At 45.8% G+C, this 14255-nt stretch overlaps 1 protein-coding gene across 1 annotated transcript; it reads left to right on the top strand.

The window, feature by feature from the left end:
• Positions 1-12432: 12432 nt before the first annotated feature.
• BHLHE23 (basic helix-loop-helix family member e23) lies at positions 12433-14054 on the top strand. Its single transcript, XM_032705326.1, has one exon. The coding sequence runs from the start codon at positions 12524-12526 to the stop codon at positions 13196-13198; it is 675 nt and encodes a 224-aa protein (XP_032561217.1). The 5' UTR covers positions 12433-12523; the 3' UTR covers positions 13199-14054.
• Positions 14055-14255: the final 201 nt, after the last annotated feature.

Here is a 14255-nt window from a genome sequence, read left to right as displayed (position 1 = left end):
GGAGACCTGCAGCCCTCAGCTAATTGTAAACCCGATTAAACAGCAGTGTGAAGAAGTTTGATTAATTCAATCTATCTCCATGCATCAAGACCAGAACCAGACATGGCACGAGCCCCAAATCTTTGGAGTATCAAGGTCTTTGTTCTTTATGTTCAAAATTAAAAAAAAAAAAAAAATAAAATGAAGTATAAGAAAATAATGAAATTATAACATTATGACACGATGACACATAAGTGACAATTCTACTTTTCTTACTAGAAAATCTCCAACCTTTCTGCCTTTAAAAAATAATGCATAAAAAACATTTCAATTAGCATCTTTATGTGCTTACCCAGATAAATTACCATACTAATAAACTTCTGATAGACTTTCAGGGGCTGCTTAACCAAGGGCTTCTGATCCTGCTGAATTCATGGTCTCTTGGACAGGATGGATTTGGACTTGATTAATTTTAGTTTTTTCAATTGCAAAGAAACCGGCAATTGCTCTGTCTCTTCTGAGTGCATGTGAGACAGAGAAAGAGGATGAAGGAGGGACTATTCCTGCTAACTTGCCTGTGCTGGCTGAGCTTTGGGACACCACAGCACTGCGCTCTGCACAGAGCAGTGCAATTTTGTGCCATTCCCCAGCAATACATTCAATTCAGTTCTCGTACATGACTGATAAATGCTTATGATACTGCCTTCCACCTCCTGAAATACTGTGAGACTGGTGAACAGTATATCCAGCTCATGAAGTCATGTGTTTGAAGAGCAATTTTGACCAAGAAGAGTGTCAATATTCTTAAGGGACATTTCTTACTTTGCGTGTTTCTATTTGGACACAAATGCAGCTGCACATGTTGGAATTATTTGGGGTTTTTTCCCCACTAGGGAGGGTCTTCAGACTTCATGTGTTTCTAAGAAACTGAGGGATTTTTCCATGCTCAGTTTGCAGAGAAAAGAGATATACCTAGTCAAGTTGTTCTTAGCTGTTTCCTTTAGTGTCTTGCTACATACAGAAACTAATGGAGGAAATTGTTTAAGAGAGAATGAGACTCATTTCTGTGTCTCATAAGGGATCTGCACATGTGCCTAAAGCTCCCTTTCCCTCTGTTACAGCCCACTGCATGTGCATTCATTTAGCACCTACTGCATTGTGTATTAATGGTGTGACTTGTAATGACACCAGTAACAAAGCCACACAAAGAGTAATATTAGATTATTTCTGTTATTCATCAGTATCACGGTTGGACAGAATCCTCTTAAATCTACCTAAAGTGGCTCCCCGTGGATGATAGTGCTACCACCAAAAAATAATATATTATGCATACATGTACAGCTTCTCTTCTACCCACCAGCTGCTCTTTGTGTACCATTATAAAATACCTGCATGACCCTCCTAAACTGAATGTGATTTGATGGCAGAAGCTGAGCAACTGCAGTACTCAGAAGCCTAAAATGTTTCAGAAGCCTTCACCCTCCTCTTCTGTTTCTCCCCCACCAGCAAACGTAGAGGACTTCCCAGGCCCCACCACACTCCTGGAATGCATTCTCTCAAAAAACCCACTGAACCTCAAATTATTATTCCATGGTGAGAAAAGCAGTGAACACTGGAAAATGACAGTTTACCCAAATGGAGGTGAAAATGCACTTTCTGCTGTACTTAAAAGAAATAACAGCTTTCAGCAAAGATCTAAATCCTAGCAACAAGCACTACATAAATGTAAAAAGGTCATCTCTTTGTTAGAGAAAGGTTACTTTGCTGAACACATACTTAAAAAAAATAATCTACTAAAGGAAGTTAAGCTTGGTAACATTTCTGTTGTGCTTGCACATGGAGAGAACAGATCTGTGCACTTCCTTTCGGGGCAAGAATGTGAAGGACGGTTGGTTATAATGAACAACTTTCTTCTTTGAGAGATTCAAGGAAGAGAATCTAAGATGTGTTTCAAACAAATGGCTATTTCAAAACAGAATTTGGGCTCTGCTGAGCAAAGCCCTCGTTGTCAGCTATGAATTCACGTGGATGGCAGTAGAGAGGGACCTTACCTGCCCTGCTAGGAATGGCCAGAACAGTGAGTGCTCCTGCACCCCTGATGCAATCATGCAACTTGTTGCTTTTCCCTTGTTCTCCTCGGCTATAAAAACACTTGGGGTAAAATTCTGGTTCCTGTAAAGAACACAGTAAACCCCTCTTTGCCTTCAAAAGAGAGAGGGGATCCCAAAGTTTAGGAGATGGCAGGCTCCAAGCCAAGAACTTCCTGTTTGAACAGGCAATCAGGCAAGGGGTATGGAGAGAAACAAAGGCACAGAGGGCTGATCTGCATAAATCCTCATTAAGCAGGAAAGTACATAAGAATATGTTTAATTTTACTCCTAGTCAATAAAGTAAGAGGCTCTGCAAGGCAGATTGGGTAAGCTGCTGTTCAGAAAGAGTCATCACAAGAAACAGAGAGGAATAAGATGATGAAGCTAAATGTTGAGGGGAGAAGGAAGGGAATACATAGCAGAAAGTCTGTCAGAAATTCCCAGAAAGTCTCAGTCCTGAAAAGGACACAAAAGAGAATACAAGAAGTTATGGGCTGCATGAAACAAGGACTCCAAAACACTTGAGTCTGATGCAGGAGGCTGGTGGGAAAAAAATGTCCACAAGGTTTAATATCCTGGTCCAGATCCATTAATTCTTATGTGATTCAGTATAACACCATCTTCCCTTGACCAAGATCCACCTCCAAGAGAGCAAGTATTTAGAAATGACCAGGTCTAAACAGACACAACAATGGCCTGAGCTTTTTCTCTAGGTGTCCTCTTGCCCTTGGGTGAAACTCTGCCCTACTGAAATCCTGTTGACTTTACTAGGAGCAAGGATTATCTTCTGTGGAAATACAAAGAGTTACCTTCAGAGCCATTAAAAGAAAGAGGAGAGAAATCTATGGTCAATAAGAAGCTAAGCCTAGGAAAGTAAAAATGCAATTCTCTGTCACCTTGGAAAGATCAACATCATTTGTCATGTGGTGTTTATTCAGCAGAACAACAACTGCATTTGTGCTTTTAAAGGGAAATGAAAGGGGAAAGTAGCAGGAGGGGGGCATGGGGGAGATCTGAGCACAGGAATGTACTGCCACTCCAGCCTGCTATCATTAAACCACATCAGAACTTCATAATCATCGTGTTTAATTAAACAACAGAGGCATGGGTTTATGCATTAATAATGAGGCCTAGCACTTTAGCATGTCGGGCTAAATACAGTTTTAAATTAATAATGTAGCACCGCAGCATTAGTGAGAAAATGAAATCTTATTAACAACTTAATAAAGTCCCTTATTTGCTAAAGTTCCAGCTCTCAGGGAACAGTATGACAGCAAAGCATTTGCATCCCTTAAGGGGGCAGATGGGAGGAGGTGCTGCTTTCTCACACCCTCCATAATTCCAGTATATATAGATCACATAGTCACTAAATACTGCCTGATGTCTGCCAAGTGATGCCGTATGTTGCTTCTAAACCTGGGTGTGACATGCTGGGTAATCTGCACACACTTTTTTTGTGCACCATGGGAGGACATTGACTCCCTTTTTCCTGACACTGTCCCTTCTCACCAGGCAGCACTGGAAAGCAGGCATGGGAGAAAGCACTACCCACCATGTCAGAGCTTTGCAATCCTTTGTGTACGATCCTCTCATGGCCCAGGACTGCAAACTCTGCTATTCTGAAGGTGAGGAACTGAAGCACAAGAAGCAGCTGAAAGCATGAGGAATAGCAGAAAGCAATTGATTTACTGCAGCTTCCAGGATTACCAGCTATCAGCTGATCCCTTATAACTGCCTCTATAACATCCTTGGACCACTCTTCAATTCAGGGTGTTTTGTTTTCGGAACAGACTGTGAGTGCACATGATGAGGTGCTCCAGCTCTGCTGACAGGAGCCACTCGTTAAGCCACAGAAGCTCTACCACTTTAAAACCAGGGTTTCACAAGCTTTTAGCTTCTTGATTCCCACCAATTTCATGGACCTGGACCACCTTAGGACACAGTGAATCAGTAAAAGATTAAAGACTGGAGCCTCATCTGCTCAGGCTTACAGCAAAATCTGAAGCTCAGGGCCAGGTTTCTGCTTGTCCAAGTGTTTGATTCAAATTTATCTACCAAATTCCCTTAAACCCAGAGAAACTGTTCTTTTCCCCCTCCTCTACTGGAGGTCAGCACCTCTGCCACCCAAGTGAGGGGTCTGTCTGCATAGGCTTGAAAGTTCCATCTGAGCTCATTTGCAGAGGAAACAAAGAACAGGCTGCAGGACCATAATGAAATGAGTAATGTGGGGACAAGATCCAAAGTCAATGAGCTGACTTTAAATAGCTGAGCACCAAGGCCATGGAGAACTGACAGCAGCAAAGCCACAACCAGCCATGGCCATGAAATTCGAGAGATCATTTAAAAAGATGAATAGAGACAGGACCAGACAAGGTATATCTAGCTATGAGTCTGTTAAAGAAGGGTCTCCTTGGGATGTAAAACACTGATTATACATTCTGTACAGCTTGAAAACTATTGAATTAGGATGGAAATAAGCCAGGAGCACCTCTGACTGTTGCAGATGGGATTGGAGGAAAGCAGTGGGTCACATCCTGTCTTTGGTTGTGCTCATGGGACTATAAAGCTACTTCCTCTTCCTTCACCTGCTGTCTGCACTCCCTAACTTTGGGCTGAATTTGTTGGACAATGTAGCAACAGAAGTAACCTTTTAGAGTGCTGAGAGAGAAGTGAATCATTTGGACAAGTCCTCTTGGCAAGTCCCCTTCTCGTGGTAACAACTCCCTTACAGAAGAATGGTCTTCCATATCAAATGCCTCCAAATTTCATTCACATTTTCCGTGTGTATCCTCCTACAGAAAGAACAGTAATCTGGCAAGTAGTTGGACATGAGATTCTCATTGTACCCTTTTAAAGCTCAGTGTCCAGCTCTCTGGAATGAGGAGGAAGGTGGGGTGGAATGATCACTGCAGCTCTCGTAGGAGAGCTCAAAGTGGGGAGCTGACTTCCTTGCAAAGCCTGTGTGCATTGGGAGCCCTGATCTGCATGCAAAGCTTGCCTGTCCATTCACCTCCTCCTTCAGAGACCCGGGGATGTGGGTTTCACTTGGAAACCAGAGAGTTCATGGCAAGTAGCAGCTTGTGCACTCTTTGTGCAAATGAAAAGTCTAGGGCATAAAAATCACCTTGGTGTGCCTTGTCTTCCATCTCCTCTGTTAAATAATAAATAGAAACCTAATGGAACTGAGTATGACTGCAGGATGCAGTGTAAGTGAAGCCAGAGTAGACCTGCATGTTCCCCCTTACTTCATCATCAGTGAGTAAATGGGTCACTGGTGAATGAGACTTAAGCAAATCTCCATCCTTTTTATTCTGTCTTTATACTCAACCTACTGCAAGAGGATGTGGCTCAAACTCACACAGTCCTGCTACAAAACACTAAACAGAAATATTACAAATGATCTTATCAAAACCCCTTATGTTTCTACTCTGAGCTCAAGAAAACTTCAGGAAACAAAGTTTTTCATTCTAGAAATCCTTCATTTGGTTTTTAATTGTGCAATGGGTTGTCTTGGGATCTGGTCTTTTTCTCCCACTTTTTTTTAATTTTCTATTTATTAATATTTAATCTCTGCACAGTGCAGAAGAAAATCATTTCTGCAATAACATCAGAATAGGAGGGTTAGAAATCAATAGCCAAGCTCTCACAAGACACATTCAATCCCTTCTTAATCCATTTTCGACTGCTCCCTTGCCTTATTAGAACAGCCAAGTTTTCCCTCACTTGGGATGGGATATTCACATTGCAGGAGGGAACTGAAAGCTCCCAGAGAATCAGAAACCCCCTGAAAAGCAGGAAAGAGAACAAAGCCTTTGTGTTTGGGGCAGAAGCCTAGACATCATTCTGTACCCAGATCCCTACTCCCAAAACCTTCTGATAGAAAGCCTGGCCCCATTTCTGTGACTCCTGACACATCCTGTATCCACTGGCAGACCTGACCCACTGGAATATCTTTCCCTTTTAGTTTTTCTTCAAGGTCATCTGTCACATTCAGATCTCTCAAGCTTCTCAAGCATCACCTTCTCTTCTCATGGGTCAGTTCTGCAGAGGTGTAAGAGCCAAACAGAGCACTTGATGGCAGAAGCCAATGCCTGAGAAAATGAGCAGAAAAATCCCCTGCACCTCTGATGCCTCTAAGGCTTAAGGATATGACAACATGGACTAGTTATTATGCTTGAGCACAGAAACCAAAGGCAGCCTGACCATGCACATCCCACCAGCCACAACATGACTATACAGTCCTTCAGCTCTGAACAGTCAACCCCCTTCCTTCTGCATCCTACAGCTTCCATCAGCTCTTTCTTCTTGGCAAACCAGGCAGCAACATGTTGGTGTCACACAGCCCCTGTGCCAGGAGAGGACCACAGCCCAGCTACCTCCTTTGCTTTGGCTGGGAAATGGATCCTGGCTGCTCCTTGCTCCCAGCTGCAGAGAGTTACCACAATGAACATTGATTTCTTTAGAAGAGAGCTGGGAAGAACGTTCAACCTTTTTTCTAGGTTAGAAAAGGACTGTGTTTGGCACTTGGCTTTGTTTCATTAAAGGAAGGCAGCATCTTTGTTCTTTAAGGGAGAAGTTGTGGTACCTGTCGCTGTCTTCTCTTCAGTAGTTGCAAGTTCTGGGATACAGCCCCACATAAGATTATCCAAACTCTCCCTGAAAATTCCTGCCTTTTCCTCTCTGTGCAGGGCTCAATATCTGTACACCCTTTCCCTCAAAAGAAATGGTAGTAGTAGAGGGTGCAGTCAAAGCTAGGAGTCCTCCAAACAATTCTGGCTGCCATAAAGGACTTTATCCTAGTGTCAAAGGGCTGGCAGTCCCAGGGGACTGGGGAGGAAGAATTGGAGAAGGAGACTGGGATTTGTGAGAAGCAAGAACTGTACATCCAGTTTCAACATCCAGTATCCCATTTTCAAGCTTGAGGTGGAGCTAGATGGGAAAGAGAGGATGATGTCCCCTTGTTCTTGTAAGGGGCAGGGGTTCGTGTGGCCCTGTGCCCAGGCAGCACATCCGAGGCTCCCGGAGGCACACCTGCCCCCCACACCGAGAGCTGGGAGAACCCCTCCTCTGTACCTGCGGGCAGGGGCTGCTTCCCCGGCTCTGCCGGAGTTACCGCCTGCCTCCGAGCCCGGCTGATGCAAGAAGAGACTTTGCCAGCAGAGGGAACTGCAGACCAGACAATCGCTCCTTCCCTGCTGAAACACTCACCGAATCCCGTAGCTACCCTGAGTCTCTTCTGCCTGGAACAGAGACGTTTCAGGCACCTCTACCAGTGCTTTCCACCACCCTGCTGCTTGTTGATTTGGTTATTGAGGGCTGTGTGTGTACAGGGACTGCCAAAGAAATCAATTCAAACAAGAAACCAATTGAAAACTCTCTGTTTACTGTATTAAAAAAATTAATAATAATAATCCTGTAAATTCCTATACCTATCTTCTTGCTGCCATCTAGTGAAGGAAAAAAAATATGACTGAGTGATATCAGCAGAGTAAAACCTATCCTAGAGGCTTGTACTTGTTAAACAAACTCTTACTTTGAATAAACTGCTACAAAATAATCTTCAAAGTTGCAGGAAGATATTCTCCTTCCGTTTTGGAAGTCTCCTTCATAAAGTGTGCTCCTAGGTCTGTGAGTGGACAACTGCTGGTGCAGGCTTTTCTTTGTCATCACTTGTCTAAAGAGCAACCCAGTATTGACCATTCTGTTGTACTGACACTCTTCAGACTGCTCTTAAAAGCTGTAGGAGCTGTGGCAGAATCAGACAGTTATAGAAGCCTTTTATATTACCATGATACACAGTTAGTATGGGAGGATCATAAGCACAGACTCTACACACCCACCTAACCTCTCAGGCAGGTTTTGTAATCAGAATCAAACTCCTTGTTAGGACCTGAGTGAGCTTCAGGTAGGACTGAGAACAGAAGTCTTATATCCAGAGTCCTGTGCCTTAACCATAAGATAAAATAAAAATGATGTGTTCCTGCATCACTGAGGGATTTTTGAGAGGAAAGTCTCAGCTGTGTGATAGACAAGTGATAGACAAGAAGTCAGCAGTTAGACACTAACACTTCAGCAGCTCCAGTACTTCTTGCACTCCTGTTGTGCTGCCAGGTGACAGCTGTGACCTCTGGCTAGTCCAGACCTGCATGTTTGGCCACACACCTGCCAGACTGAGCTCTGCCTGCTTTCCCTGCCTCGAATTTCTGCTTCTACCTACTGACCATTTCCAAATGGCCAGAACCAGCACAGCATTGCCACAGGTCGTGGGGTTTTTTCTACCTGTTTTTTCCTGCTGATTTTCTACCATTACACCTGAGGGAAGAAGTATTCACTCACCACTTCCAGCAGTTACAGTGAACTTCCAGTAGAGTAGCTCTGCTCATCCCACCGTCCTTTTTACTCAACGGAACGTGATCCATTCACACATTTTGATACTTTAGCACCTCTTTCCACTCTCGTTGTGTTTGCCTGAATAAAAGATCCAAAGCCTGCTGAGCTCGCAGCAGTGAGAGCTGCCGCCGGAGCAGGGCTGTATTTATGGAGCAGGTACCCAAAGCACAGGTGTGGGATTGCAACCCGAGACCCGCAAGGGCTCACGGGTCTTACTGAGCCCGTCAGCCTTGTGGGTTACTTCTGAATTTGTAGCGCTTTGCCCACCTCCGCCTCGATGCCGAGGAGGCGGGTGGGTGCCGGGGGCGGTGGGTACCCGCTCCCCTCCGGTGGTCGCTAGATGTCAGCACGGGACCGGGGAGGACACAGACCCCGTCCGAACAAACTCGCACCGACCGCGGGGAGAAGGGCAGACACCTCCGTCCGAACAAAAAACCACACGGCCAGAGCATATTGGTCTCTCCTAAACCTCCTTCCTCTGTTCTGTTCAAGAGATTTTGTTTGGTTCTACTTTTAGTATCCAAATGTGGTTGATAGGGATGGAGACGTGTTTCTCTCGGTTGCCCACTCCTCTTTTCTGATGGAACCGAGTTGGTCCCTCAGTCAAAAACGCTGTTATCCAGCAAACTAACTGAAGTTTTTAAATGAACGTGACAATCTTTGCAACTATTTTTCTCACACATTTCAATAATGTGTCCACCCCAAATTTTGAGTTCTTTAACTACATGTGATTAGATAACATGTAGATCTGAGAAAGGTTTTTGCTTTGTAGCTTCGTCCCATCTCATTCCAGCCCTCTGGACATTCAGGCAGTGGGCAATGACTTCGGGAGATGCCTGGTTTGGTTCAGGTGCATGGCTTTAGAACTACATCCGAAATTGAAGAAAATACATAATTATTTCTATTATTTTCTCCCTCTCTTCGAATCAAAACTGAAATAAATTGTAGTCAAGCTCTTGCTGCAGTAACAGGTGCCATAACCTCCAAATTTACTTTTTTCCTTTGGAAGGATGAGTGCATTCTCCAAGCTGCAGCTGAATTTGGGAGCTGTAGTCCTGAAACAGCCCCCGCAGCAAACGCTGGGCAGCATGGCCTTGGCAGGCTGTGCTACTCATGCTTTGCTCCCTGGAAATGGCTCAGCAAGGGTTTTCCTTTGTAGGTTTCTCCTTGTCAAGCTAACAGAAACCCCTTGAATATATAGAGACAGATATAGGGAAAGCAGTAATCAAATTATTATTTGTAAAATATTTGTGACATGAAAGAGTCTTAATCAAAGTATAGGTCCTGCCTCAAGGATCTTACAATTACAGTAACTATTATAATTGCAGTGATGATAGTCTGCTGTTAAGTATTAAATGCTCACAACAAGTTTTGAATATGTAAAACACTGGAAGAAATAAATCCCACTTTAAAGCTGGCAAATACTCGATAACATGTGATAAATTTATTTCCTACTGCATATGTCCATTTTTCCCCAAAGCACTTGGAAGAGATTTTATATTCTGCCGTGTTCTTCCACATGAGTCACTCCCTTCTGCTATTTTTTTGTCTTCCTTTTTTTTGTTCTAGTCCAACACATCAAAATCTAAATTCCTGTTTCTCAGTTTTCAGTGAGAAACTAGGTTGGATATTTTCAAAGATGCCTATTCACAGCTGAAATGAAAGGACGAAGTCCAAAGCAAATTCTTCTGTGTGCATTTTTTGGTAGCACATTAAAACCAACTTGATTTAAGATTCATTCAGGCTCCAAGTGATTTCTCTAAGCTGTGCATTTTGGAGTTACACGTAAAGCAGAAAATCCTTCTGCTCTGTTCTCCTGCAGCTGACATAACTCCCAAGCTGCCCTTCAGTGTTGAAATAACCATTGAAGAACTCATCTATTTAATAAACCACAAGAGAGCCTGTGTGAAAAGTGTTTACTTCTAATTTTCAGCCCACTTACATGCACATGACATTCTTAGAAAGTTGGCAATACTTGCAGCATGTCATTATAACAACCAGGATTCCTGAAAGTTTGTAACACTACTAGTCCTTCTCATTGCAAGATCTTAACACATTACAAAAGGAGTAAATCATTTCTAGCAGGGAACAATCCTGCTTTTAACAGTTCCTCTATGTCTTTCTCACGGGAATGATTTATGTCAGTGATAATATTCTGGTACTTCCCTCCATTTGTCTGTTATTACTTGGAGTGTGGGACCGACTCCAGAGATGAGCAGAAGTCATTTTGTGCTCACCTGTATTTGAAAGTCACAAGGAATATATAGAGTGTCACCATGAATATATAGAGTGTCACCATGAATATATAGAGTGATCTGTCCCAGGAGTAGTTAAGTGCTTCAATTGTCATAAAACAATTAAGTGACTAAAACCAGTAATTGGTCTTCATGGTTGGATAAGCCCGATAAGGGGAGCAAAAGAGAGACATGACCATATTGTAACATTCAAACACTGGAGGTGAGATAAGAGAAGAGCAGTGAAAAGTATGATGGACAAATGTGCAGACTCTGATGCCAGGCTCAGACAGAGCTACAGGAACACAACCTTCCAGATGTACATTCACAGAGCAGGGGAACAGCCTCATTGCAGGCAGCAGCTCTGCATGCACAGAGGGTGAATGTGTCACTGCACATCTTGGAGCTCTTGGCTCTGATGTGGAGAAGGAAGAGAGACAAGCTCGTCATTTCACGTTAGCACACGGCCGGCACAGAGGGAGCTGATGGGAAGAGGACAAGATAATCACGCTCAGAGAGGGCCTGAGAAAAACAGAACATGTTCTGGAAAAAGCCTCCTGTCACCTTAACACCCAAGCTATTTACTGCAGCAAATAACCTACCAGGTGCATCTGCATCAACTGGTTGCATCTGCCCCTAGGCAATATTCACCTTCCCGCATCCATGTGTCACTACACAGGATTCATCCCAGCCTTTCTGAACAGACGGTTGAGGGGCCTGGACCAGGCATATGTCATGTTTGTAGAGAGCCTGGAATGCCCTTGTACTGTCTGTAAAACATATCTCAGTAACATGAAGCAGTCTGCAAAGTGTAGGAAAAAAAAGAAACTGGGACCTCTTTCTGTTGCAATTAAAGATTAGGCCCTTATTGTCATCTCAGTCCAGGAACATGGGACAAAGTATCCTGATTATCCTTCACCATGCAGCTCTCATCTTTGCCAGTGGCTGCCTCAGAAGCTCCTTGAGGTTCCTCTGTGGACCAGACACCACCAGTCACAGTGATGATTCCTCATACCCTGCAGGCTCTGGTGTGGTTTCCTATCCAAGTGTCACACTCACTTACTGGTACCCACAGCTGGGCAGAGTCCCTCCAGAGCTGGGCTGGACCATTACAGATCAAACCTTTTCCTGGCACATGGAAGGGAGGAACAATGTGAGCCTCTGAAGAAAATGGGAATAGGTGGGGCCTTTGCCTTGGAAATCTCCCTGCACAACAGGTGCCTCCTCTGTCATCCCACCTAAACCGCGACGACCAGATCATGAGTAGTGCCCACTGCTGCCAACACTGTGTGTGTCCCTGGTGCTTCCACCACCCGGAGGAAGAGGGGAGGAGAGGAGAGGGGAGGGGAGGGGAGGGGAGGGGAGGGGAGGGGAGGGGAGGGGAGGGAAGGGAAGGGAAGGGAAGGGAAGGGAAGGGAAGGGAAGGGAAGGGAAGGGAAGGGAAGGGAAGGGAAGGGAAGGGAAGGGAAGGGAAGGGAAGGGAAGGGAAGGGAAGGTTTGGGAAGGGAAGGGAAGGGAAGGGAAGGGAAGGGAAGGGAAGGGAAGGGAAGGGAAGGGAAGGGAAGGGAAGGGAAGGGAAGGGAAGGGAAGGGAAGGGAAGGGAAGGGAAGGGAAGGGAAGGGAAGGGAAGGGAAGGGCGCTCTGCCCTCCGATTGGCGGCGGGGTGTCCCCACGGCCCCTCTCGGCGATATAAGTGCAGCGGGGCCGTTCCGCGCTCACTGCCCGCCCCCAGCCCGGGCGCAGCGCCGAGCGGAGCGGCGGGGCCGCCTCCTCCTCCTCCTCCTCCTCCTCCTGCTCAGCGCCCAGGCAGCGGAGCGCGTTTCCCCGGCGATGGCCGAGCTCAAGTCGCTGGGCAGCGAGGCGTACCTGGCGCTGGCCCCCGGCTACGGCCCCTCGGCTTTCGCCTACGGGGCGGTGCGCGGGGGCGCCGAGGGCCCGCGGGGCGCGTACCCGGGGGGCGGCGGGACGGACTTCCATCCCGGGGCGCTGGGCAAGTCGGCGGAGAGCAGCGGCGAGCAGAGCGGCGACGAGGAGGACGGCTTCGAGCCGGGGGTGAAGGGCGGCGCGGGCTTCGAGCGAGAGGGGAAGCTGAAGGGGGGAGCCCTGGGTAAGAAGCCCAAGGAGCAGCGCTCGCTGCGGCTCAGCATCAACGCGCGGGAGCGGCGGCGGATGCACGACCTGAACGACGCCCTGGACGGGCTGCGCTCCGTCATCCCCTACGCGCACAGCCCCTCGGTGCGGAAACTCTCCAAAATCGCCACGCTGCTCCTGGCCAAGAACTACATCCTCATGCAGGCGCAGGCCCTGGAGGAGATGCGGCGGCTGGTGGCCTACCTGAACCAGGGCCAGGCGCTGAGCGCCCCGCTGCCCGCCACCCTCAACCCCTTCGGACAGTCGCCCGTCTACCCCTTCGGCGGCGCGGCCGTGCCCGGCTGCCCCGAGAAATGCACTGCCTTCACAGGAGCCGCCTCCGCCCTCTGCAAACACTGTAACGACAAGCCTTGACTTCTGCCTTCTTCGGGCTTTTCCTTTATTTTGTTCTTTTTTTTTTTTTTTTCTTTTTTCAGTTCTGTGCACTTTTCTTTCCACTGCCATCATCCTTGGCTTCCTTCCATCAGTTAAGTCTGGGTTTTCTTTTTGTTTGCATCTCTTAAATACCCCTCTCCCCATTTGGAAATATTCCGCAGTTCACGTGGACTCCCAAAACACCCACTTTCTACTTTGTTTAGTTCCCCCCCACATGCAACTTCATCTGTAGAGTTATTTCCTTCCCAGCCTGTCAGTGGACTGTGAGCGTAAATGTTGCTTTTCCACTTGCTCTGAGCTACAAAGTTTCTGAGCAGTTTTGAAACAAAACTATAGAAAAACAGAGAGGGAGAGAGATCTGGAAATGGAAACATCAGTGAGTCTGTTTGGGCATGATCGACCTGTGTTAAAAATACATCAAAAAGAGGGCGGGAAAGCAAAATCCAGGTGCAAACTATGCAGTGTTTCAGATTCCTGAGCGGGTGGGGGTCCTATGTAGCCGGCTGGGTTGGACTGCACCTGCAAATTCAACTGAAAATCATTTGGTCAGCACATGGGAGGGGGGAAGTTCAGTGCTTTTGATAAAACTACTGATGCTTCAAAGAAAGATGCTTTTTTTTTTTTTTTTTTTTTTTTTTGCACTTAAAAAATTAACCCGTTCTTGGACTGGGAGGAACCTGTGATTGTATGCTAATGCTTGCTGTTTGCCTGTTTCTCAGCTTGGTTAAGTTTTCCAGATGATTTTCCAAAGTCGTTGCTCATCATGATAAACAAAGCAAAAGCTCACTTAACATATAAATATGTATTTATAATAAATAAAAGACATGAATAACCACTTTCTCTGTCCTACATATCTCTAAAACGAGCTGGTAGTCAAAGCAAAACTCCTACTGAAGTCAGGTAAAGCAGAGATGGATGCAGCAGGAGCAGCTATGTGAAGTTAGGGGAATGATTGGAATACGTGGAAAAAGCTTGTGGATATTCAGCTCTTTATCAGCAGTTTTTCTCCAGTTTCTCATGAATTGTGAGTGCACAA

This window comes from Chiroxiphia lanceolata, chromosome 17, assembly GCF_009829145.1.
Source record: "Chiroxiphia lanceolata isolate bChiLan1 chromosome 17, bChiLan1.pri, whole genome shotgun sequence".
Lineage (NCBI taxonomy): Eukaryota > Metazoa > Chordata > Aves > Passeriformes > Pipridae > Chiroxiphia > Chiroxiphia lanceolata.
The sequence above is the reverse complement of the archived record's forward strand: the minus strand, read 5'-3'. Positions and strand labels throughout refer to the sequence as shown.